We start from the raw sequence: 26,443 nt of genomic DNA, 5'->3' as shown, positions 1-26,443 counted from the left end.
TGAAAACGCACCCACATCTAACTGTTTTTGTTCCTCGCCAGCAGTACCAGATCCGACAAGCGGAGGCAGTGGCCACCTGGGAGTTCGGGACTTGGCGGCTCCAGTATTCCCGGGGTTCGGTGGCGGAGGAAATCGTGTGGTTCCGGTTCTGCTTTGGACAGACGTCTCTTATCTTCGAGCCTGCCCACGTGACACATTTTTGTGAATTGACTTCATTGCCTACTATTGTGATCTGTCGTGTTTGTTGTGCTCATTCACAACAGTAAAGTGTTGTTATTTGACTTCCTCCATTGTCCGTTCATTTGCGCCCCCTGTTGTGGGTCCGTGTTCCTACACTTTCACAACAATGATTTGAGGAAGAAACCTCAAGCAGGCCAGACTCAAAGGGGTGACCCTCTGGTTGGGCCATGCTACTGATACAAGTAGACAACACTCCCATCTCTGGATGGAGTCGCACCTGAAACAGAGAGAAAAAACAGAATCTGGCATCCGAAAGACAACAAATACAGTATAATTTGTCAGCTTTAAACAACAAGAAAAACAGAAGCAATACTAAGGTGATCACCGGTCACTAGCCCTAAGCTTCACTAAAAGACCCAGACTTTAGATAAAGTTGGGCCTGCTCCACTTCCAAATAGAAATTAATTTAAAATGGTAAAAAGCATAGTAACATACTCAGTGGTGGGCACACTTCCGATAATCCGATAATTACTGAAGATAAAGTTTTCATTATCAGATTATCTTTTCAGATAACTTTGAAAACCATTATTGGACTAATTATCGTCCCATAATTTTTAGACTGTTAACGTGGTAAACAAAGGTGAACACATGTAGTTCTACTCTCTGCAAACAGAGGAGAGCTGGTTTAAGGTGGTATTAAGAAACCATTCTATCCTCTGCAGGCAAAGGAGAACTGGTCACCAAAAGAAAAAAACACATTTCTTTTAACACCATACTGATACGCGGCCAGTATCACCCAAGTCATCCAGAGGCATACATTTTTAACTTATGGTTCAAATTTTAACCAAACTTATTTCGGACAAGTTATTTAAATTAACGTCACTTCTGAAGTTTTATAAAGTGAAAATATCAGATATATGTTTTAGTTTTAAAGTAATGCGCTAATTTTTAAGGCTTTAGTGTGGGCATGCTGTGCCCAGCAGTGCATTATGGGTGATAGGATAATCTCAGTACGGTAATCTCAGTACGTTCATGACAGGAGAATGCATTTGAGACACTCTGATCAGGACAACAGCATTAAACTCTTGTGCCTAAAACTCTTGTGAATATATTCTCTGGGTTTATAGACGTTTTTGTGTTTGCTTTTATTAAATTCCACGTAGCAAGTTAATTAAAATTAAACGTAGCAAGTAGCAACACAGATTATCTGGAATTTTGTGTTTGTAAGTTTTCAAGGTCTCTACTGCCATCTACTGGCCAGTAGTGTTCATGGCAGTGCTCAGACTGAAGCTGGGCAGACACTGTACCAGAGAACCGCACGGTGTAAAAGTTCAGAGTGCACGATTTATGTTCTTACACACATTGTACACTCAAAAACCACACATCGGACTCGTGTTTCCAGAAGCAAAACGTAATCAGAAGCTTTTTTTTCAAACTTAATTTACAAAAACTCTCGATGGGAGACATCAAAGTTTAAAAAACGAAACAAGACAAAAAAAAAACAAAAACAAAAAACAAACAGGAGGAGAGATCAGGAGGTGGTCGTGATATGTTAAACGCAGCTCGTTACTCCATGTATACTAAACGATGCAGGACGTGCGATTAACCTGAAACTCGGTGCGATCCAGAGAATTCTCGCACGAATGACAAAATCAGCTGAAAAAGGGCCAAAACCCGCACTGGCACCAGTAGTTGGCAGTGTCCTATTTATTTTGACACCGGTTATATCAGACGGTTACCTAATTACAACTTGGCTTTTTTTTTTTTTTTTTTGAAAATGCCTTTTTTTTTTACAAATAAAAAATGGCATATTTTACAAAAGCACATTTATCTGTAAACACCAACACACAACACACGTCACGTTAACTTGTTGGTTTACATAGAATTAATCAACCAATCAGTGTAGCGGAGGCACATTTTACCCAGAAGGCCATCTGTCTGTGTTTGTTACAAAACTTCAGAATTAGTGCATTATACAACATTAAAATATATATGTTATATGTTAACTTTGCACAAATGACAGAATTTACATTAATTGACTTATTCTATCAGGATTCATTTTAGTTATAGTACACCAAACCATAACTCAGCAGGGCTTCATTTTCCAAGACCACCACCTGACGGCAGCATTGTGATTGAGTAGAGTTGAGTTTTCTGGTTCTTCTCAGTTGCGTCTGTGCTGGAAGCCATGTAGGAGCTTCCAGCAGGGGGCAGGACACTCAAAGATAGAAGTGCTGACACATTGTTTGGGTCTGTTGTCGCTTTTGATGTTTCTAAAAGTGATTGCAGTTTTAAAGCTCAAAATCGGCTTGTTAGTAGTTGTAAGTGTACCGGAGACAATACTGGAATTTATTGGTTATCTGTAACTTCCGATACATTTTTGGGTGGTTTATCGTTTTATCTTTATCAAAGATAACTTTTCAGTTATCTGATTATCTGTTATCGAAGTTAATTTTTTGGTTATCTGTGCCTACCAATGAACATACTATGCCAGTATGCTAGCCATACGAAAGGGAAAATAAGTGCATCTTAAGTCTGGACTTGAAAGTCTCCACAGAATTTGACCATTTTATTGATACAGGGAGATCATTCCACAGAACAGGGGCACGATAAGAGAAAGCTCTGTGACCTGTAGACTTTTTATTCACCCTAGGGACACAAAGTAGTCCTGCACCCTGAAAACGCAAAGCCTGGGCCAGTATGTAGCGTAAGTAGGTCAGCTAAGTAATTTTATAGGTTAGTAGCAGAACCTTAAAATCTGATCTCACAGGAACTGGAAGCCAGTGAAGAGATGCCAAAATGGGTGTAATGTGGTCAAACATTCTGCTTCCTGTTAAAAGTCTGGCAGCAGCATTTTGAACCAATTGGAGACCCCTAATGTTGGACTGTGGTAGACCAGAAAATAGAACATTAAATATAATACAATATTTTATACATTATAATATAATATAATATTTTTTGAGCTTGTTGTCAGACCTGTTCGTTTCACCTCCGTGAAGAAATTGCTAACAGATGGTCCAGTCGTTAGCTGGTAAGCTTTCAATCAGTGTGTTTTTACTGTTGTTCAGATATTTATGGAGTATGTTCATGTCAGACTTGTTTTCATGTTGTCATGGTAACCGGTCGGATATGGGATAATATCGGACCGGAAATCAGCCAATTACACTAGCGTGCTGCCCGTGGGGATGTGTGTATAAAATAGGTAGCTGACATTTTTCAAAGTTGGTAATGAATTAAGCAAAGCTTGTATAATGAGTTGGAATGGCGTGAGTCCAGAATGTTTATAGAATGTTAGACCTCATCAGTTTTGAGAAGAGAAACTCAACCCTTTTATTTCCTGTTAATTATGTCATTTTTTAATGTTAATTTATTGTGTTAATGTATTTATAAATTGTTTAGGTTGTTGTTATCATATACACACTGTTATTATCATCATCATCTCATTAATATTATTAACAGTATTATTAATTATTTTATTATTATGTCTATTTTGTCATTTGATTTTTAAGTGGACCACAATGGAAATAAGTGTTTTCATTTGCTTGTGTCATGTTGTGTGGGCCGCTGAAGAGGAGGTACTGCTGGCCCACCACCACCAGAGGGCGCCCTGCCTGGAGTGCGGGCTCCAGGCACCAGAGGGCGCCGCCGCCTCACGTGAGCAGCTACGGTGACAGCTGTCACCCATCACCTGAGACAGCTGATGGCAATCATCTGTGGGGTATATCAGCAGGACGGCACCTCCACCTCATTGCCGAGATATCGTTTCTACCAGAGAGGTAATGTATCGAAGCTACGGAGTGTATCTTTTTGGATTTGTGCTTAGTTTGTGGATTACTGTTCCAACGAGAGGTGGAGGTAACTTCCCTGCTGTTCGGAGTCCTGGGTGCAAACGCGCCCCCATCTAACTGTCCTTTGTTCCTCGCCAGCAGTACCAGGTCCGACACGCGGAGGCAGTGGCCACCTGGGAGTTCGGGACTTGGCGGCTCCAGTATTCCCGGGGTCCTGTGGCGGAGGAAGCCGTGTGGTTCCGGTCTTACCTTGGAGAGGCGTCTCCTATCTTCGAGCCTGCCCACACGACACTTTTGTGAATTGACTGTTGTCCATTGCTGTGATTGGTTGTATTCGTTGTGCACATTCACAACAGTAAAGCTTTGTTATTTTGACTTACTCCATTGTCCGTTCATTTCGGACCGTTCATTCGGCCGTTTTGACTTCCGCATCACCTACCGGCCCGGGACCAAGAACCAGAAATCGGATGCCTTGTCCCGGGTACACGAAGACGAGGTCAAAGCGGAGTTGTCGGATCCACCGGAACCCATCATCCCGGAGTCCACTATCGTGGCCACCCTCACCTGGGACGTAGAGAGAACCGTCCGGGAGGCCCTGGCACGAAGTCCGGACCCCGGGACTGGACCAAAGAACAGACTTTACGTCCCACCAGAGGCAAGGGCTGCAGTCCTGGACTTCTGTCACGGCTCTAAGCTCTCCTGTCATCCAGGGGTGCGAAGAACCGTGGCAGTTGTCCGGCAGCGCTTCTGGTGGGCGTCCCTGGAGGCCGACGTCCGGGACTATATCCAGGCCTGTACCACCTGCGCCAGGGGCAAGGCCGACCATCGCAAGGCTCCGGGACTGCTACAGCCGCTGCCCGTGCCTCATCGCCCCTGGTCCCACATTAGCCTGGATTTTGTCACGGGCCTCCCGCCGTCCCAGGGAAACACCGTGATCCTCACGATAGTGGACCGATTCTCCAAGGCGGCCCACTTCGTGGCCCTCCCGAAGCTCCCAACGGCCCAGGAGACAGCGGACCTCCTGGTCCACCATGTCGTCCGCCTGCATGGGATACCATCAGACATCGTCTCCGATCGCGGTCCCCAGTTCTCCTCGCATGTCTGGAGGAGCTTTTGCCGGGAACTGGGGGCCACGGTCAGTCTCTCGTCCGGGTATCACCCCCAGACCAACGGGCAAGCAGAGCGGGCCAACCAAGAAATGGAGCAAACACTGCGTTGTGTGACAGCCGCGCACCCGGCGGCCTGGAGTACTCCTCTGGCCTGGATCGAGTACGCCTACAACAGTCAAGTGTCATCAGCCACCGGCCTCTCCCCCTTTGAGGTGTGTTTGGGGTATCAGCCCCCATTGTTCCCGGTGGTTGAGGGAGAGGTCGGTGTGCCCTCGGTCCAGGCCCACCTGCGGAAGTGCCGTCGGGTGTGGCGTGCCGCTTGTTCTGCTTTGTTGAAGGCCCGGATGAGGGCGAAGACCCATGCAGACCGGCGGCGGACCCCGGCCCCTACGTATCGCCCCGGGCAGGAAGTGTGGTTGTCCACAAAGGACATCCCGCTACAAGTGGCCTCCCCAAAACTGCAGGACAGATACATAGGACCGTTTAAAATTCTCAAGGTCATCAATCCCGCCGCAGTGAGGCTTCGGCTTCCAGCCTCACTGCGGATCCATCCAGTATTTCATGTGTCAAAGCTCAAGCCCCATCACACCTCGCCCCTCTGTACACCCGGTCCGGCACCACCTCCTGCCCGGATCATCGATGGCGAGCCGGCTTGGACAGTGCGCCGGTTGTTGGACGTCCGACGGATGGGCCGGGGCTTTCAATATCTGGTGGACTGGGAGGGGTACGGTCCCGAAGAACGCTCCTGGGTGAAGAAGAGCTTCATCCTGGACCCGGCCCTCCTGGCCGACTTCTACCGTCGCCACCCGGACAAGCCCGGTCGGGCGCCAGGAGGCGCCCGTTGAGGGGGGGGGTCCTGTTGTGTGGGCCGCTGAAGAGGAGGTACTGCTGGCCCACCACCACCAGAGGGCGCCCTGCCTGAAGTGCAGGCTCCAGGCACCAGAGGGCGCCGCCGCCTCACGTGAGCAGCTACGGTGACAGCTGTCACCCATCACCTGAGACAGCTGACGGCAATCATCTGTGGGGTATATCAGCAGGACGGCACCTCCACCTCATTGCCGAGATATCGTTTCTACCAGAGAGGTAACGTATCGAAGCTACGGAGTGTATCTTTTTGGATTTGTGCTTAGTTTGTGGATTACTGTTCCAACGAGAGGTGGAAGTAACTTCCCTGCTGTTCGGAGTCCTGGGTGCAAACGCGCCCCCATCTAACTGTCCTTTGTTCCTCGCCAGCAGTACCAGGTCCGACACGCGGAGGCAGTGGCCACCTGGGAGTTCGGGACTTGGCGGCTCCAGTATTCCCGGGGTCCTGTGGCGGAGGAAGCCGTGTGGTTCCGGTCTTACCTTGGAGAGGCGTCTCCTATCTTCGAGCCTGCCCACACGACACTTTTGTGAATTGACTGTTGTCCATTGCTGTGATTGGTTGTATTCGTTGTGCACATTCACAACAGTAAAGCTTTGTTATTTTGACTTACTCCATTGTCCGTTCATTTGCGCCCCCTGTTGTGGGTCCGTGTTCCTACACTTTCCCAACATGTCATCCATGTACAGTTGTATGCAAAAGTTTGGGCATGCCTGATAATTTTCATGATTTTCCTTTATAAAACATTGGTTGTCTGGATCAGAAATTTCAGTTAAATATATCATATAGCAGACAAACACACTGATGTTTGAGAAGTGAAATGAAGTTTATAGGATTTACAGAAAGTGTGCAATAACTATTTAAACAAAATTAGGCAGGTGCATAAATTTGGGCACCCCAACAGAAAAATACGTCAATATTTAGTAGATCCTCCTTTTGCAGAATTAACAGCCTCTAAATGCCTCTTATAGCTTCCAATGAGAGTCTGGATTCTGGTTGAAAGTATTTTGGACAATTTGTCTTTACAAAACATCTCAGGCTTGTTGGTTTCCGAGCATGGACAGCCCGCTTAAAATCACACTATTCAGGTCGGGGGACTGAGATGCCCATTCCAGAATGTTGTACTTGTTCCTCTGCATGAATGCCTTAGTAGATTTTGAGCAGTGTTTAGGGTCATTGTCTTGTTGAAAGATCCAGCCCCGGTGCAACTTTAACTTTGTCACTGATTCATGAACATTGTTCTCAAGAATCTGCTGATATTGACTGGAATCCATGTGACCCTCAACTTTAACAAGATTCCCAGTACCTGCACTGCCCACACAGCCACACAGCATGATGGAACCACCTCCAAATTTTACTGTAGGTAGCAAGCATTTTCTTGGAATGCTGTGTTCTTTTTCAGCCATGCATACCACCCCTTGTTATGTCCACATAACTCAATTTTAGTTTCATCAGTGCACATCACCTTATTCCAAAATGAAGCTGGCTCATCCAAATGTGCTTTAGCATACCTCAAGTGACACTGTGGCGTGTACACAGAAAAGGCTTCCTCTGCATTACAGCATCATACAGCATCTCTTTGTGCAAAGTGTGCTGTATAGTTGAACGATGCACACACACACTATCTGCAGCAAGATCATGTTGTAGGTCTTTGGAGCAGGTCTGTGGGTTGACTATGACTGTTCTCACCATCCTTCGCTTCAGCTTATCTGAGATATTACTTGGCCTGCCACTTTGGGCCTTAACTATGTTTGTTTTTTTAATTTATTTTTATTCTTTATTTATGTATTTATTTATTTATTGTTATGAACTGTTTATGTCTTGTTCTGTATCTTTGTATGGGTCATGATTTTTGAGAAGTCCAAGACAAATTTCCCCATGGGGACATTAAAAGTATATATCTATCTATCTATCTATCTCTCTATCTATCTAACTAGTACTGTGCCTGTGGTCTTCCATTTCCTCACTATGTTCCTCCCACTGGAAACTGACAGCTGAAATCTCTGAGATAGCTCTTTGTATCCTTCCCCTAAACCATGATGTTGAATAGTCTTTGTTTTCAGGTCATTTGAGAGTTGTTTCGAGGCTCCCATGTTGCCACTCATTAGAAGAGATGCAAAGAGGGTAAACGTGCAAATCTTAACCTTAAATACCCTTTCTCATGATTGGCTTTACCTGTGTAAGGAGGTCAAGGGTCAATGAGCTTACCAAACAATTTTGTATTCCAATAATTAGTGCTAAATGTATTCAAATCAATAAGATGACTAGGGTGCCCAAATTTATGCACCTGCCTAACTTTGTTTAAACAATTATTGCACACTTTCTGTAAATACTAGAAACTTCATTTCACTTCTCAAATATTGGTGTGTTCATCTGCTATATGATACATTTAACTGAAATTTCTGATCCAGACAACCAATGATTTATAAAGGAAAATCATGAAGATTATCAGGGGTGCCCAAACTTTTGCATACAACTGTATTTTTAATGTATTTACATTTATATTATGTACTTACATTGAACTTGCTGGAATGGCATGTGAGTTCAGAACGTAGTTAGCATTCAACTACATTCTAGAAGCTACAGATATTAATCTGTAGCTTAAATATTAGTCCTATCAATGTCCTGTGTTGGCGGCATTCATCCTTGACAAAAAGACATAAGCATACCAAATGGAAAATGTGAGCTCTCCTCAGTTTCTCTATGATCCAAGTTACACACATGCACGCATGGAGAGGTTTTTGTTTTTCTGCATTCTGCTGCAAGCAGGTGCTTCTAATTTTAGACCTGCAGAAACAGAGATGTGGCAGAAGTCATCAAACACAATACACTTCTCACTCATGGTAACGGCAAGATGAGACTTAATTAAAATGACTAAACCAATTGAACTACAAAAACACAATAAATCAATAACACTAACAACACTGTTATACTAACACAAACCACAATAACATTTACAACCCCAAACTCCCATGGTGCATTGCAGCGCAGTGTCCATTGTTTACTGTTTAACTAAAACTGCTAATTTCTCCAGAAATACTTGTCCTATCAACACACGCAGCTGCTGAAGAAGGGCAGCTGCCCGAAATGTCACATCACTTTTTGTACTAACAAAGCTTTTTGCACGGGAGCACTCTGGTTGTGCAGCTTTTTCTGGTTTTGATCTGCTTGGTAGAGTGGCCAGACGGAAGCCACAGCTTTAGTTACTGCAGGCAGACAAGACAGCTCGTGGAAGGACCAAACCTAAGGTTTTGCAGGGAGCCAATCGGCCTGCCTTGAAGTATCATAAGTACAGTGGTTTGGACTCTCACAGGTCACAACCTCTTTACCAGACATAGGATGGTCCTGAGACTCCAACAGGCCGGTGGTGTGGGGAGGAATCTGAGACGTTTCTCCATTTTTTAGGCCAACTCCAGACTGTCTTTGATCATCCTGGAGCTGATCAATGGGTGAGCCTTTGCCATTCTGGTTATTCTTCTATCCATTTTGATGGTTGTTTTCCATTTTCTTCCACGCGTCTCTGGTTTTTTGTCCATTTTAAAGCATTGGAGATCATTGTAGATGAACAGTGTTATGTGTCAACGCGGGTTGAGGAGCTGACCTGCGTCTGACGGAACCCAGCGCTAAAATAACCAGAAAGCGGTTCCAATAACAAAACAATTTATTTTTCCACCCTCTGGTGCATAACCAAGTGTATGAACAAAAGATGCGTCAGTCTGGTGGAGTGAAGGCTGGCACGCTCTCCAGCACCTAAAAGGATCGAAGCCCGGCGCTTCTGGACTCACTCTACCGCCAAACACCCCCCAGGTGGACACGACAAACCGACTCTCTGCGAAGGATAGAAAAGGTGAGGTAAGTCAGCAGCTACAATCAATATCCTTCAAAAGGCACACACTATCAGCAACACATTCAGGTCTGTATTTAAGCTTTATGTAAATGAGCAGCTTCTCACAACAGGTGGAGGATTAACACTCCGCACGCCACGGCAGTGAGAAGCGAGCTGCACAATTCTCATCACAATTCAAATCTACTGCGTAACAAAATACCAAGTTACTATCAACAATTAGTCAAACAATTAATCACCTCAGATGTGTGCTGACAGCATGTGTCCCTCACCCTTCTTCCTTCACAGGCACGATGTGTCAAACCCAGGCGCGGTCCTCAGCGTCTCACAAACGAACATCACAAGGTCGGGTTCCCGGCAATTCTGCTTGAATCACACATGGCTTAAATGCAGAACGCCATCTCATTATCTGCTTCAGCTGAAAGTCTTTAAGGTTGCACGTGAGCACCATCCACAGGTGCTGCACATAACGTTGATGAGGGTGAAGGACTCTTCAGCCAGCACCTTCTCCACAGACAAATCAGTTTTCATACCACCTGGAGAGCAAAGAAAAGAAAAGAACACCAACATGTCCAGCCATACCCCCCCAACACACAACAGTAGCCCCCCTTTAACGGGAAGCCTCCCGGCGACCGAACAGACCAGGTCCGAGAACAGCACCTCCCTCCGGTGTCCTCGTCAGGAAGCAGACAGCATAACGCTCCCAAGGTCCACCACAGACAGCAGGACAGGGCACCGCAGCCGGAAGGCTGGCTGGCATCAACAAAAACCCCAAAACAGTCCCTAGTACAATCCAACATACAAAGAAAAACATAAAACCCACCCAAAACCTCCCCAGGGGACCGTCCCATCCAACCCCGGGAAGAAAAGAAAAACTCCCAAATGGAAAAACCCAACACAGCCCCACAAACACAATACAAACATAAATGCATAAAAGAAAAATAACAAACAACCCCCCCAGAACGACTTGCAGAGCTCAACACCCCCCAGAAGGCCTTTACCGCCGGTTCCAGGAGGAATAGCCAGAACCGGAATCCCACAAAGGTCCCCAGGTACACATGGAGCAAACGGCGCCCCCCAGAGGACCGTACCATCAAACCCCAGGAGGCACCCTCCCCACAACCCCGGAACCCCAGACCCAGCCACACTCGGCTAGTCGGCCCCACAAACCAATTCCCCCCCAGAGGACCGTCCCATCAACCCTGGAGGTGGAACCCGGAAGGAAACAAAACAAAATCAAAATCCAACCCCCGGAGGACTACCCTAAACAACCCCAGGGGCAAATAAAACAACCGTTAAACCCTGTTACCTTCCCCGGCACCCCGAAAGACCCCAGGTCCCTCCCAGAGCCCCTCGGTGGCTCAATTTTGGCGAACGGCACAAAACATCAAGCCGGGGAAGGGAACAGGAAAAACTAACCCAGCCCCAACCCCTAGGCGCAGCGGAAAACCGGAAATACGTCCGGTGCCCCAACTCGACCATACCCCAGCCTCTCGGGAGGGGTGGAACTACCGAAATGGCGAACGGCAACAGATCGGCCCACCCCTCCGACTGAGGTATGTTCCCGCTGCACCACACCCCGGCAACACCAATGACGAACGGTACAAAGGCCCACTGAGGCTGGAGTGGAACCGGGCCCTAACCAAACCAAGAAAAACGCCCCTAACAACCCCCCCCCTAGGTGCAGAGGTCTTCTGAGAATGCTCAGCGTGACCAACCTGCACCACCCCACAACCCACAAGACGAACGGTCTTGGGGCAAGTGAGGTTGGGGTTAGGGAAGTAGGGAAATAAAAAAACAACAAAACAAAACGACCCCAGACCCAAACAGAAAATACCTAAATACACATAAAAAAACAACGATCAAGTGAGTCCAGACGGGCTTCTAACCGCCTATCCTTCACTCCACTAGACACACCTCTGACTCCCCAAACAAATTATAACCCCTGTTCAAAGAAACAAAACATTAGCCCATACAAGTTTTTTTTTTTTTTTTTGTGTGTATTATTTCGCCTGTCCCAGAACACCTGGAGATACGTCACCATTATTTTTCTTGACGCTTATATGTCGGGGCAATACAGCGGTCTCAGCTCATCCGAGCTGCATGGGCTCGTCTGCAAGAGGAGCCAGAGGTCCCGTCGGAGGAGCCTCAGTGGGGCGAAGAAGAGGCGGCCCAGATCTGTGTCGGGGAAAGCCCCGAGACAAAAAAAACGTTCTGACAGCCACCCTCTCTCGCATCCACGCTCCTTCATCCGATCATCTAGACGAATCACGAACGATATTAGCTCATCTAAATCGTTTGGCTCGTCACGGACTGCCAGCTCGTCTTTTAACGACTCATTTAACCCATCTACAAACACTCCTCGTAAAGCTGCGGCGTTCCAACCTGACTGAGCAGAAAAAATCCAGAAGTCCACGGAATACTCTGCCGCACTCCGCCTCCCCTGCCTGAGATTCAGCAACCGTTGGGCAACGGTATTCGTTTTCACCGGATGGTCAAAAACCAGTCGGAACTCCCGTGAGAAATCCCTAAAGGATCCTAACAATGGCGAGTTGTTACTCCACAACGCTGTGACCCAAGCTAAGGTGTCACCTCGGAGCAAATTTGTCACATATGAAACACGGCTCCCATCAGAAGAGAAGGAAGCCGGTCGCTGAGCAAAAACCAGAGAACATTGCATAAAAAACGAAGCACAGGCTTCAACGTCTCCCGCATAAGGCTCCGGATGACAAATAATCGGTTCGGACGCCGAATCTCTGGGTGACGGAGTTATCAGCTGGAGCAGCAGGAAGCGGAACGGCTTGCACTGCAAGCTCCGTAACACGGGCGTCTGTTTGTTTAATTTGGTTTGCGAGATGCTGTAATTGCTCCCATATTTTCTCCAAGTGTTCTTGAACTTTTTCGGCGAAAGGAACCGCCTCTGCCGCAGGGTCCATTATGGAATGGCCAGGAACTACTGTTATGTGTCAACGCGGGTTGAGGAGCTGACCTGCGTCTGACGGAACCCAGCGCTAAAATAACCAGAAAGCGGTTCCAATAACAAAACAATTTATTTTTCCACCCTCTGGTGCATAACCAAGTGTATGAACAAAAGATGCGTCAGTCTGGTGGAGTGAAGGCTGGCACGCTCTCCAGCGCCTAAAAGGATCGAAGCCCGGCGCTTCTGGACTCACTCTACCGCCAAACACCCCCCAGGTGGACACGACAAACCGACTCTCTGCGAAGGATAGAAAAGGTGAGGTAAGTCAGCAGCTACAATCAATATCCTTCAAAAGGCACACACTATCAGCAACACATTCAGGTCTGTATTTAAGCTTTATGTAAATGAGCAGCTTCTCACAACAGGTGGAGTATTACCACACCGCACGCCACGGCAGTGAGAAGCGAGCTGCACAATTCTCATCACAATTCAAATCTACTGCGTAACAAAATACCAAGTTACTATCAACAATTAGTCAAACAATTAATCACCTCTGATGTGTGCTGACAGCATGTGTCCCTCACCCTTCTTCCTTCACAGGCACGATGTGTCAAACCCAGGTGCGGTCCTCAGCGTCTCACAAACGAACATCACAAGGTCGGGTTCCCGGCAATTCTGCTTGAATCACACATGGCTTAAATGCAGAACGCCATCTCATTATCTGCTTCAGCTGAAAGTCTTTAAGGTTGCACGTGAGCACCATCCACAGGTGCTGCACATAACGTTGATGAGGGTGAAGGACTCTTCAGCCAGCACCTTCTCCACAGACAAATCAGTTTTCATACCACCTGGAGAGCAAAGAAAAGAAAAGAACACCAACATGTCCAGCCACACCCCCCCAACACACAACAGAACAGCCTATAATGTTTTGCACCTGCATATACGTTTTCCCCTCTCCAATCAACTTTTTAATCAAACTACGCTGTTCTTCTGAACAATGTCTTGAACGTCCCATTTTCCTGAGGCTTTCAAAGAGAAAAGCATGTTCAACAAGTGCTGGTTTCATCCTTAAATAGGGGACACCTGATTCACACCTGTTTGTTCCACAAAATTGATGAACTCACTGACTTAATGCCACACTACTATTATTGTGAACACCCCCTTTTCTACTTTTTTATTAATAGCCCAATTTCATAGCCTTAAGAGTGTGCATATCATGAATGCTTGGTCTTGTTGGATTTGTGAGAATCTACTGGTACCTTGTTTCCCATGTAACAATAAGAAATATACTCAAAACTTGGATTAATCTTTTTAGTCACATAGCACTACTATTATTCTGAACACTACTGTATTTCCTCCGTAAATTGAATTCTTTTTCTGTCAGGCCTGTCATCTTTTGTTGTTTTATCAGTGTTTTATTGAGAGTCTTCTGTGCTTTTCATTTATCTGCTGGTTTCACAGCCTTTCAGTGAAAGACAGGAACAGCCTGAGCAATATTGTTAAAATCTGTTCAAAGATTGTTGGAGGGAAACAAAGAGATTTAAACTCTTTCTACAGTCAACAGATCCTCCAGAAGGCTGGAAGCATCTTGTTGTCAGATCATGTTCTTTCAGGGGAGTTTTCTCTGTTGCCTTCAGGACACCATTATGCTTCACCACTTTGTAGAACCAACCATTTTTAAAAGTCCTTTATCCCTTCGGCAATTCTACTTTTAAATGCTCCGTAGGTCTGGTATATTGTGACAGTTGTTGCAGAATTTCAAACACATTAATGTACCCTGTTTGGCCTCTACTCTCAGCTCGACCTTTGGTGTTGCTCCCAGAAAAGGCAACATTGACAGAAGTGGAGGAGAAGACCATACAGTGTGATATTTCGGGTTACTACCCAGAGAAACTGGCTGTAACATGGCACATCCGAAATGGCTCCCATATGACTCACGCTGGTGCAAACCCTCACACGAGAGTCTGCACGGAAATGGCCGTTCACAACTCAGATGGCACCTACAGCATTCGTAGTGGCATCACGGTGCATTTGTCAGCTGTGAAAGACAAGGAAATACAAGTAATCTGCCAGGTTGCACACCAAACCTACACAAGACCATACAGTAAATCTGTTACACTAACTCTTCAAGGTAGGACTTCATTTATCTTTTCATCAACCATACCTCTATTTAATGTCATTCACCTTTCCTTATAAATAAATCTCTTTTCCTTCCAGCTCCATTGCAGCCTGTTTACAGCATTGCCACATTGGTATCTGTTACCAGTGTCACCATTTTGGTGTTGGTCATCTCTGTTGTTGGAGGCTCATTGCTTCTCTTTAGACATTTCTACAGAGGTGGGTCTCAGCTTCATGAAAATTCAAGATGAAGGTTTACACTTACTGTTAGGTCAAGAAATATTTGAATATTGACAAGGTTTTTCTTATTTTAGCTGTTACAGTATTTTAGAAATGACAACTAATAAGCTGCGAGCTTCAGAGGAACATTGTTGCATTTAGCTGAGTGCATGTTTGGATTTTCTCACTTGATAAAATAGGTCTTTTGGGTGCTGGAACCTATCCAAGCAGTCATAGGGCATCAGACATGATACACCCTGAACAGGACGCCACATATAGACAGACAAATACATTCACCCTCACACACATACCTACAGTCCCTCTTGTGTGCGCGCAGGGTTGCCACAGCAGCATCAAGGTCGCCCTGCAAGTGGAGCCAGACACAATATAGCCGGCGGGTGGGCTCCCTGACACATCGCCACATAAAATGGGGGAGTGTGGCAGGGGTGGGGTTTGAACCGCCAACCCGGTGCGCTGTCCACTCCACCATTCTTGTGCAGATATCTATTATACATTTGTGCTCAAAAGTTTACATACCCTGGCAGAATTTTTGCTTTTTTGGTCATTTTTAAGAGAATATGAATGACAACACAAAAACTTTTTTTTCACTCATGGTTAGTGGTTGGGTGAAGCCATTTATTGTCAAACAACTGTGTTTCCTCTTTTTAAATCAAAATGACAAGAAAACTACCCAAATGACCCTGATCCAAAGTTTACATACTTCCGTTCTTAATACTGTGTATTGCCCCTTTAGCATCAACGACAGCAGTCTTTTGTGGTAGTTTGTGGACGAGGCTCTTTGATGATAAAGCTGCCACTGAATATGTTTCAGACTTTATTTACATTAATTACAAAGAAATACAAACAGTATGGCACTTTATGGTAAATCTGCATGGAGTAGACAGTTCTCAAAAGGGAGATGCAAAAAGACATGGAAAGCCAAGACACCAGCTGAAATCTATCAGTAATTACAAACCAATCCTGCCCCTTGTTAATGCAATTTAATATCAGCTGTTTCAGTTCCAACTGATGGCCTACTAAAACACGTCTCATTACCAAGCTGTCACACAAGAAACATCTCATGATGGGCAAAAGCAAAGAGCTGTCTCAAGATCTTTACAACCTTATTGTTGCAAAACATACTGATGGCATTGGTTACAGAAGGATTTCTAAACTTTTGAATGTTCCAGTGAGCACTGTTGGGGCCATAATCTCTAAGTGGAAAGAACATCATTTGACCATAAACTGGCCACAACCATGTGCTCCTCACAAGTAACACACTCAACCACCATGGCCTGTATGCACACTCACCACGCACGGCTATGTTGCTGGAAAAAAAAGCATGTCAAAGCTTGTTTAAAGCTTGCGGCACAACATTTAGACAAGCCTGTGAAATACTGGGAGAATATAGTCTGGACAGATGAGACCAAAATTGAACTCTTTGGATCCCATAATCCATCCATCCATTTTCTTCCGCTTTATCCGGAATCGGGTCGTGGGGGCAGCGTCTCAATCAAAGCCGCCCAGACCTCCCGATCCACACACACCTCCCCCAGTTCCTCCGGGTGAACCCCAAGGTGTTCCCAAGCCAGCTGAGAGATGTAGTCCCTCCAGCGTGTCCTGGGTCTTCCCCGGGGCCTCCTCCCAATGGGACGTGCCCGGAACACCTCTCCAGCGAGGCGTCCAGGGGGCATCCGGAAAAGATGCCCGAGCCACCTCAACCGACTCCTTTCGACGTGGAGGAGCCGCGGCTTGACTCCAAGCTCCTCCCGAGTGACCGAGCTCCTCACCCTATCTCTAAGGGAGCGCCCAGCCACCCTGCGGAGGAAACATCTCGCGCGCTTGTACTCGCAATCCCGTTCTTTCGGTCATGAGCCAAATTTCATGACCATAGGTGAGGATCGGAACGTAGATCGAACGGTAAATCGAGAGCTTTGCCCCTCTACTCAGCTCTCTCTTCACCATGACGGTCCAATACAGCGACCGCATCACTGCAGATGCTGCATCGATCCGTCTATCGATCTCACGCTATGTCCGTCCCTCACTCGTGAACAAGACCCCGAGATACTTAAACTCCTCCACTTGAGGCAAGGACACTCCATCGACCTGAAGAGGGCAAAGCACCTTTTTCCGGTCGAGAACCATGGCCTCGGATTTGGAGGTGCTGATTTTCATCCCAGACGCTTCACACTCAGCTGCAAACCGCCCCAATGCACGCTGAAGGTCCTGATTTGAAGAAGCCAACAGAACCACATCGTCCGCAAACAGTAGAGATGAGATTCTGTAGTTCCCAAACCAGACCCCCTCTACACCCTGGCTGCACCTACAAATTCTGTCCATAAAAATAATGAACAGAACCGGTGACAAAGGGCAGCCCTGGCGGAGGCCAACATGCACTGGAAACAGGTTTGACTTACTACCGGCAATGCGAACCAAGCTCCTTCTGTGGTCGTACAGGGACCGGATAGCCAATAGCAAAGGACCCCGGACCCCGTACTCCCAGAGCACCCCCCACAGGCCGCCCCGAGGGACACGGTCGAACGCTTTCTCCAGATCCACAAAACACATATGGACTGGTTGGGCGAACTCCCATGAACCCTCGAGCACCCGATGGAGCGTGTAGAGCTGGTCCAGTGTGCCGCGACCAGGATGAAAACCACACCACTCCTCCTGAATCCGAGGTTCGACCATCGGTTGAATTCTCCTCTCCAGTACTCTGGAATAGACCTTACCGGGGAGGCAGAGGAGTGTGATCCCCTTATAGTTGGAACACACCCTCCGGTCCCCCTTCTTAAACAGAGGGCCCACCACCCTGGTCTGTCAATCCAGAGGCACTGCCCCGATCGCCACGCGATGTTGCAGAGGCGTGTCAGCCAAGACAGTCCCACAACATCCAGAGACTTAAGGTACTCAGGACGGATTTCATCCACCCCAGGAACCTTGCCACCGAGGAGCTTTCTAACCACCTCGGTGACTTCGGACGGGGTAATGGATGAGTCCGCCTGTGAGTCCACCGGCTCTGCTTCCTCTTCGGAAGACGTGACGATGGGATTGCGGAGATCCTTGAAGCATTCCTTCCACCGCCTGACAACATCCCCAGTCAGGGTTAACAACTCCCCACCCGCACCGTAAACAGTGCTGGTGGAGAGCTGCTTCCACCTCCCGAGGCATTGGACGGTTTGCCAGAATCTCTTTGAGGCCGACCGATAGTCCTCCTCCATGGCCTCCCCGAACTCCTCCCAGACCCGAGTTTTTGCCTCTGTGACTGCACAGGCTGCGACACACTTAGCCTGCCGGTACCTGTCAGCTGCCTCCGGGGTCCCACCTACCAACAAAGATAAGTAGGACTCCTTCTTCAGCTTGACAGCATCCCTTACTTCCGGCATCCACCACCGGGTTCGGGGTGCAGAGAGGATTGGGATCCCATAATACACACCATAAATGGCACTTCACATCACCATCAGTAGGTGTGCAGCAATGTCAAAATCATGTTGATTCCTCCCATGGAGATAACAAAGAGTGTTTTCGGGAAGTCCTATGTCACCTTTCTGATGCGATGTGCCACAAATGATTGGATCTGTGAGCCATGAAAAGTTGGCAGCTCCATGATGACAATGCACCCGCCCATCCTGCTCAGCTGCTTCAGGCTTTGCTGGCCAACCACAAATCTCCTGTGATTTGTCAGGCTCCCTACTCTTGTGATATGGCTCCCTCTTATTTTTGGCCATTCTCTAAAATCAAAATGACATGAGAAGACATGTGAAATGCACTGGCCCAACTTGACATCATTGCAAAAGAGGCCTTTCAAAAATGCTTCCAACAATGGCAGAACTGCTGGGAGAAATGTGTGCAGTCCCAAAGAGACTACTTTGAATGGGATTAGGATTTCTGACCCCAAGGTGAAGAACTCTATTTTTCACAGCCAAAGGTTCAGTATTTTTTGAATATACACACACACACACACACACACACACACACACATACACACACACACACACACACACACACCGTTTTTATAGAGAGAGATATTAGTCAATTACAATACCAGAGTTTGACCATTTTCTTCATTCCAGTATGTTATCACAAAACATTTACTATTGCTGCTATAAAATACATGCAATAAACTAGTACCACAGAAGAAGGTGTATATATAGTATATAGTATCAGTGAGCTTAATCATGCATCTGGAGTTGTTATTGTTATTATTAAGTGTAATGTTTTTTCCACAGGCCTGCCCAGCATCTCTGAAATCATCCAGCCCACCATTGTACATGCCGGGGTGCCAGCTGAACTCAAATGCACCATCAAAGGAGCCGGACATCGAGAGCTTAAAGTGAAGTGGTTTAAGCTTACAGGCAATTCAGATTTGGGGTTTGTCTCCAACTCAGATTCACTGTTGGTCTCTGAGGATCTGAGTGACCAGGCTTCTCTCCAGTCAGATGGAAAACTGCACACGTCTGTCCTCAGTGTATGTCTGACTGTCACAGAAGATCTGGCTACATACCAGTGTGTGGTGCTGTGCAGGGGCGAGATCATCAGGAGAAAGACTACCGTCAGTGTGACTGGTGAGTGCAATCAGGTCACATTAGTGCAATCAGGTCACATCTTTGACAACAGCAGATTACAGTGTCATTTCAATCAGACCAAAAAACTCTCAGAGACAGATCTGTCGGTAATAATAATCAATTTTTTTGATGTCATTTTGCTCCTTAATCCGTCTAATACTTGGGTTTAGAACAACTATTTTTTTCTACAGTGAACTATGGAGGTACCTCATGGTTTGGTGCTCGGTCCAGTGTTTATTCTCTCTTTATGTAGCACATTTTGATCAGATTATATGTAGCTGTGGGATTAATAGTCACTTTTGTGCAGAAATACAGAGATGTAGTCAGGTCGATAAGTATTTTGACAGTGAGACAGTTTTTGTAATTTGCTTGTGTACACCACCACAGTGTTACTGAATTGAAACTATCTACGTAAGTTGCTAAAGTGTAAAATTTCATCTTTAATTCGACAGGTTTAACAAAAATATTTCATTACCCATTTAGGAATAACAGCCATTTGTATACACAGTCCCTCCATTTTCAGAGTCCATAAGTAATTAGACACAAGAAATACAAGTAAATAAATAAAAAGTAAACAAATATACAACCATGACCTTTACAGACAGTTGTCTTGAGCTAAGTCCAAGAAGGGATACATGAACATTTCCAAGTCACTGAATATGTCTTGGGCTTCATTTACATCAATCATTAAACAAATCTTTGGAACTATTTCTGATTTTTACAACTCCACAGGAGTTCACAAACACAACGCAAACTTTACATCAAGTGAGGTCAGGTCTAGGAGCATGTGCTGGTGCCATGTGTCACTACATCTGCCACACTACAGAACTGTGTTGGGTCATAGATGGTGGTGATCACCCAAGCAGGCAACCAGTGCATCTTCACCTCTCTAAAGTAGCCATCTGTGTCCTACGGCCATGTAAATTTGGGTGTCCCTTGGTTATTTCCAGTTGCTAGGGTCTGCAACACTGAACAATCCCAGGTGCTGGATTGTGTCCAGAAAATGTTGTGACTGATATTCCCTCAGAATGCAAGTGGTACTCCTCATTTGTCTACTTAAGTAGCAATTTGTTTGGCATAGCCATTCTAGCAATACCCATGGATCCTTTGAAGAGATCTTGTACCAAAGACATCCAGTCATTGACTTAGGTCACTGGTTTGAGTCCATTTCACATAACAATACAGTAAGACACCAGGATCCCAAAGACTTGGGCCTTTGTTCTACAGCAAAGGTATCAACATATTTTCTGTCAAAATCTCTATCCAGCAAAGTTCTGACTATGTATGTTCTTCCAAGACATCTGTCTCAAAGGCTGAGGATCCAGAAACATCATAGTCACTGCTGAGATAGCTGAATTAGTTCATGAGCCAGTAGTCAATTTTGACCCAATCAGTATCACTTAAGAGGACTAAACGACATTAACAATCCAACCTCAGTGTACCATGACCTACACAAAAATGTACGATAGCCATCCCAGGATGGTAGGTATAGCCAGGTAGGTCAATGAAGAATTGCATAGAGGTCAAAATTTAAAAATATTCCAATCATATTGAAATGTATACCACATTATTTGTCTGATCATAATGATTCCAAAAAGGTATAGTTTGGACTATCTATGACTGAATGTTATGGAGTTAAGGGGTAAAACAGCAAAAATGGTGACAAAGGTCAGTTTCAGTTTGTACAGGGGTCAAAAGTTAAACTTGCTTCAATTTCAGTAAAAATGTGATGCAAATTATTGGTTGACCTAAATGGATTAATAAGTGTAATAGTTTTGACCATGATGAATGCTTGGTTTACAAACTAAAGGTCAAATGATGTCAACGTCTATTGGATTCTGTGACATATGACATATGTTATCCTGTAACATGATAACTAAGCATAAGAGACAGTGCAAACTGTTTCTTTTTAAAAACCCTATTAACTCGAGCATAAGCGGTACAAATAAATTTTAGTTAAAAGCCAGTAAACAAGTAAACTTCTTCCCTCAAACCTTGACTTACAACACCCCATAATGACAACATCAAAAAGTATTTTTGCAAATTTAATCAAAATAAAAACTAAGTAATCACATGTACATAAGTATTCACGCCCTTTGCTCAATACTTTGGTGATGTACCTTTGGCAGCAATTACAGCCTCAAGTTTTCTTGAATATGATGCCACAAGCTTGGCACACCTATCTTTGGGCAGTTTTGTCTATTCCTCTTTGCAGCACCTCTCAAGCTCCATCAGGTTGGATGGAGAGTATCGGTACACAGACATTGTCAGATCTCTCCGAAGATGTTCAGATGGATTCAGGTCTGGGCTCTGGCTGGGCCACTCAAGGACATTCACAAAGTTGTCCTGAAGCCACTCCTTTGATATCTTGGCTGTGTGCTTAGGGTCATTGTCCTGTCCCAATGTGTATGCTTCAGTCAGACGCCACACCTCATTTGACTTCACCCATGTCTCACAGAGATCCATCATATCTAACTGACTTTCCAGGACAAGATCGTTAATCAGCAGTGACGTACAGTTCAATGACTGCACATTAAGGGAACCTAATCTAAAACACATACTAAGAACAATAGTGGGCATATTTGATGTAGTTTGTATATGCAAAAGATAGTTTAGGTTCCTCTGAGGTAAAGTAGGTCGTTTGATATGCGGAGTGCAGGGGTGAGGTGCTCTGTTGTCTAGGACAGTTTGTATAGGGAAGTTTTTGTGTAAGGGGGTAGATGAGAAATGAGGCAGACATTGGGAGGTAGTGGGTTGAACAGTGCTGAGGGGTGCAACTGGTAATTGAGTGGGAAGAAGAGTCACGGTGTCTCTATTGTGTGGCGTCAACAGTCAGTCACATGGCATATAGCACTGAACACTATGCTGGATATTAGCAGCCAGCATGTAACTACTCACCCTTACCAAAAAGTAGTATATGCAAGTATGTTTCAAGTATACTTCTAGTTTACTTTTTATATACTTATCAGTACTATTTTTTGGTAAGGGCAGCCTGTGTGGTTGAACTCCATCAGCCCTAAAAATGGATGGGTGATTAAAAAAAAAAAGCTAAAATTGTCAATAAAACTAAAGTCACCTGTGTTGCAAGTGAATTGGAGCCATGTGTGAAGGGAGGGTAGACAAGAGAAGTGTGCTGCTCTACGGCCCAGTGTGGGAACGAGTCATCACGAAGACAGGGGTGGGACAGAACATCCAACTACTATACATAGCAGACAATATACAATTAATGAATGTTTATGAGTTCAATGGTACAAATATTTCATGAAAGATAATGTCCCATTCAACTTGGCTTTGCCTTGTTGAATGGTATGTTCCATCTTTCACCTCATCAAATATTTGTTCCATTGAAAGAATGTAAAAATATTCATTATTTATTTTATATAATGACTAAAATAGATCATTGTCATTTGATATTTTATTAATTTATAAACAACAGAAAAGGGACTTACATTTTGGTGCACATCACTGGTGCGTTGATGTCAACAGTCAACACAAACTTTACATAGGAGTCCAAAATTGTTCTCAGTCAACTTGGAAAAACAGAACGTTCAAAAATAATTCTGATGATGTAGTCCGTGATGCCGTGCACTGACTTTGTGTACTTCCTCAGTCCAGCAAAAATTTGTCCAGGTTTTCATCCTAACTTCATCCTAATAGCTCTTCATGCCTCTAATGGCGTACAGTGTTGTGGATTTTGTGTGTGTGTGTTACAAGAATTAGCACCGTCAATTAGCTTGTTAAAATTGTTGTCTGTCAGCAAAACAAACTGCGCCATGTTTAGACAAACACCACCCCCACTAGTGTGTGCATTGGTGGGGTTCGCAGCGTGCACTGGTAGAAAATGTATGGAGCCAAATTTGCACGCTAAATGCAACGCAGCACAAATAATCCATGTCACGTGACATACAAAGCACAAATTAAATGACAAGGATCCACTCAGCCATCATAAAATAGCTCTTAATGTTAAATGGATAGAGATATTGATCAGTCAAGATCAATGCACAGTGAGCAGGATTAAAGTTACCTTTAATCTCACTCAGTTCCCTCAATGATGCCATTCATAATTTAATCAAACATTTAAACCTTGGTTTCTTAGCAACTGTACTATCAGAGCTGAAAAAAATCATATGTCTATAAAAATCTAACATGCGTGCATTGCTTGGGTACCTGACAAGATTTCATGTATGAAATACTGCAATTGATGACAATCGATAGTCCATAAAATTATTGGTTACTTATGTTTCCATCATAACTTGTGGGCCTATTTGGTGATGGTGGTTGTTGGTTATGGAGCTACCTGGTTATTAGTTTGGGGATAACTGGTATGAGACTATTTGTCATTGGTGCTGGCAGACTATAAAGCATTCAAAAATGACTTTTCAACTGATTTATGGATGCACTGTGTACCTTCTTGTAATTGTCTAAAAATTAACCAACATGGTTCCTCACATATTCCAGTGGAGCCATCTTTCCTGCAGATCTCCAGCATTCCTCAGATCCCCAAAGTGGAGAAGCTTCTTGTTCTCTGTTGTCGGGTGGAAAACTTCTATCCTCCAGATATCCACCTGGAGTGGTCCAGAAATGATGGCGAGCAGGTTCGCACCATCACACACTTTGGCCCTTTCTCTGGTCAAAACGGCCTCTACAGTGTGTGGAGTAAGATCCAGCTGACCATGGCCAGAGAGGATGAACGCGCGGTCTACACCTGCCGCGTTTACCACTCCAGCTTCCCTAAACCGGGCTACAAAGACGCTCTGTACCACATTAACACTCAAGGTAGCAGCATGAAAGGCTTTCATCATAGTCTCATAAAAGCTGTAATTTATGTTGGAGGTAATTCTGTCAAAATGTTGCAAATAACTTTCAATGTATGTTTTGATATAGGAACTCCTCCGGATGTCAGGTTTGTTCATTCTGAGCCGTCACACCCTGTGCTGAATGAGGAGTGTACACTGCACCTGTGGATCAGAGACTTTTGTCCTGAAGACGTGTCAGTGTCTTGGACTAAGGATGGAGAAACGGTTCTCTGTGGCGTCTTCAACACTCCGCCGAGTCTGAATATCAACGGCCTCTACTCCATGTTTAGTTTTCTGAAACTCACTCCCACCAAAACTGACCTTGGCTCCAGGTTCAGATGTCGGGTTGTCCACAGTGCTCAGCGGGAACCTGAAGAGAGGGACTTCATACTGTCTGATTGTGATTTGGCAAACAGGTAACGGTGTCCTGATCTTGTCACACTGTGAAATGATGGGACGACACTTTTATGAGACATCAGAGACAGAGAATGGTCAGAATGAAAATCTCATGTAGTCCGTGAAGTGTAACATCTCTTTGTCAATTCGCCCTATTGAGCTTTCAAATCCTGCAAAATCTCAGAGTTCGCGGCTCTGCGAGATGTTAATAACATTGAGAAACACATTGAGGTGCTCAGATAACGCTACAATTTAACTGCTGCACATGGACAAAATCATTAACATCACAAGGTAAAACTCTTTGTATATTGTGCCTAAAACTCTTGTGAATATATTATCTGGGTTTTTAGACGTTGCTGTTGTGTTTGTTTTATGTAAACATGCGAGAATCTCAGGTTGGTTGTTTGTTATTTTCAATGTGAATTGCTGGGGGAAAGTGAAGTTTGCTTCTTAGTATCCTGCTTATTGTCCTTTACAACACTGTTTGTGCCATTTGTTCCAGAGTAAGATGTCTGAAATTCGGTTTGCGTTTATGAAGATCCACGCATCTTGAAGTTAGTGGATACAAAATATTGTTTTAGCAAGTTTTCAGTGTCTCATGCATGCAGTCTCTTAGAAATGTTATGAAAGGCATAAAAATGTACATTTTGGTAGTATAATGTGCATTTGCAATTGTCGTCATGTAGTTTCTCTATGTTGTTTTGACTGCAGCGCCTCTCTGGTGTAAAAGGATTATGGGATATCTCAATAGGGTGAATATTGGGTCTGTGTGTGGAATGTCATGTGGACCACAGTTTCCACAGTATGATGGCACTGACTAAATAGAGTAATGAAAGAGCAACTTGAAGGTTTAAAAAATAATTTTCTGAATTCATACTCCAGAGGCACAGGAACAATAATGTCAAAACTATTTTACAATTGAAACAATGAAAATGTTTACCCTGACCTGTGTCACTAAGCCCAACAGACGAAAGTGTCTGAGGTCTTAGTGATGTGACCTTGTGTAAAAGGTTTCACCTTGATATACAAAGACTGTGGTCCAGTTCAGGGGCTGCACCCTTTTTTTTTTTTTTTTTTTTTTTTTATATTTATTTCATTCATTTAAAAGAAAAACAGAAAAGCAAAAAACAAAAGCACCACAATACCAGAATGAAAAGGAGCAGAAAGAAGAACAAGTCTTATGATTTCTGCCCCTTTTAACAATACAATCTTTCAATATACAGCATCATAGTCAACATTATTTAACAGATTGCATTTCTTTAACTTGTCACATACCACTGACCCATTTCATAATTATGACCATTAATTAATAGATTACATCACTGACAGGTTACATTTAAACTTAAGACACTCCAAACATTATTAACAGTTTACTTTTTTTTTTTTTGACTTTCTTGCAGCCCACTGACTTACTTCATAGTTTCATACTTACTTAATACATCTAATTTAATATGTTTTTTTAAAATAATTTAAGCGACCTTAATTCTTTAATTTCTTTATTAAGATTGTTCCATAATTTGACACCATTTACTGCAATACTCCTTTCCTTTACTTTGGTTCTAAATCTTGGTTTTTTAAAGACTTCTATTCCTTTCAATTTATAACTACTTACTCTTTTTTCAAACATATTTTGAATGTTTGTTGGT

General features: G+C 44.5%; 1 gene segment (V, D, J or C); it reads left to right on the top strand.

Moving 5' to 3' along the window:
* Nucleotides 1-24,938, top strand: part of LOC117507818 — a 34,375-nt gene extending 9,437 nt beyond the window's left edge. The window contains 5 exon segments of the C gene segment in view: nt 14,502-14,834; nt 14,921-15,040; nt 19,270-19,605; nt 24,064-24,381; nt 24,490-24,938. Of these exon segments, the coding sequence occupies nt 14,502-14,834; nt 14,921-15,040; nt 19,270-19,605; nt 24,064-24,381; nt 24,490-24,821 (1,439 nt within the window).
* Nucleotides 24,939-26,443: the final 1,505 nt, after the last annotated feature.

Source organism: Thalassophryne amazonica, chromosome 3, assembly GCF_902500255.1.
Source record: "Thalassophryne amazonica chromosome 3, fThaAma1.1, whole genome shotgun sequence".
NCBI classification, from domain to species: Eukaryota; Metazoa; Chordata; class Actinopteri; order Batrachoidiformes; family Batrachoididae; genus Thalassophryne; species Thalassophryne amazonica.
This window is presented reverse-complemented; position numbering and strand designations above follow the sequence as displayed.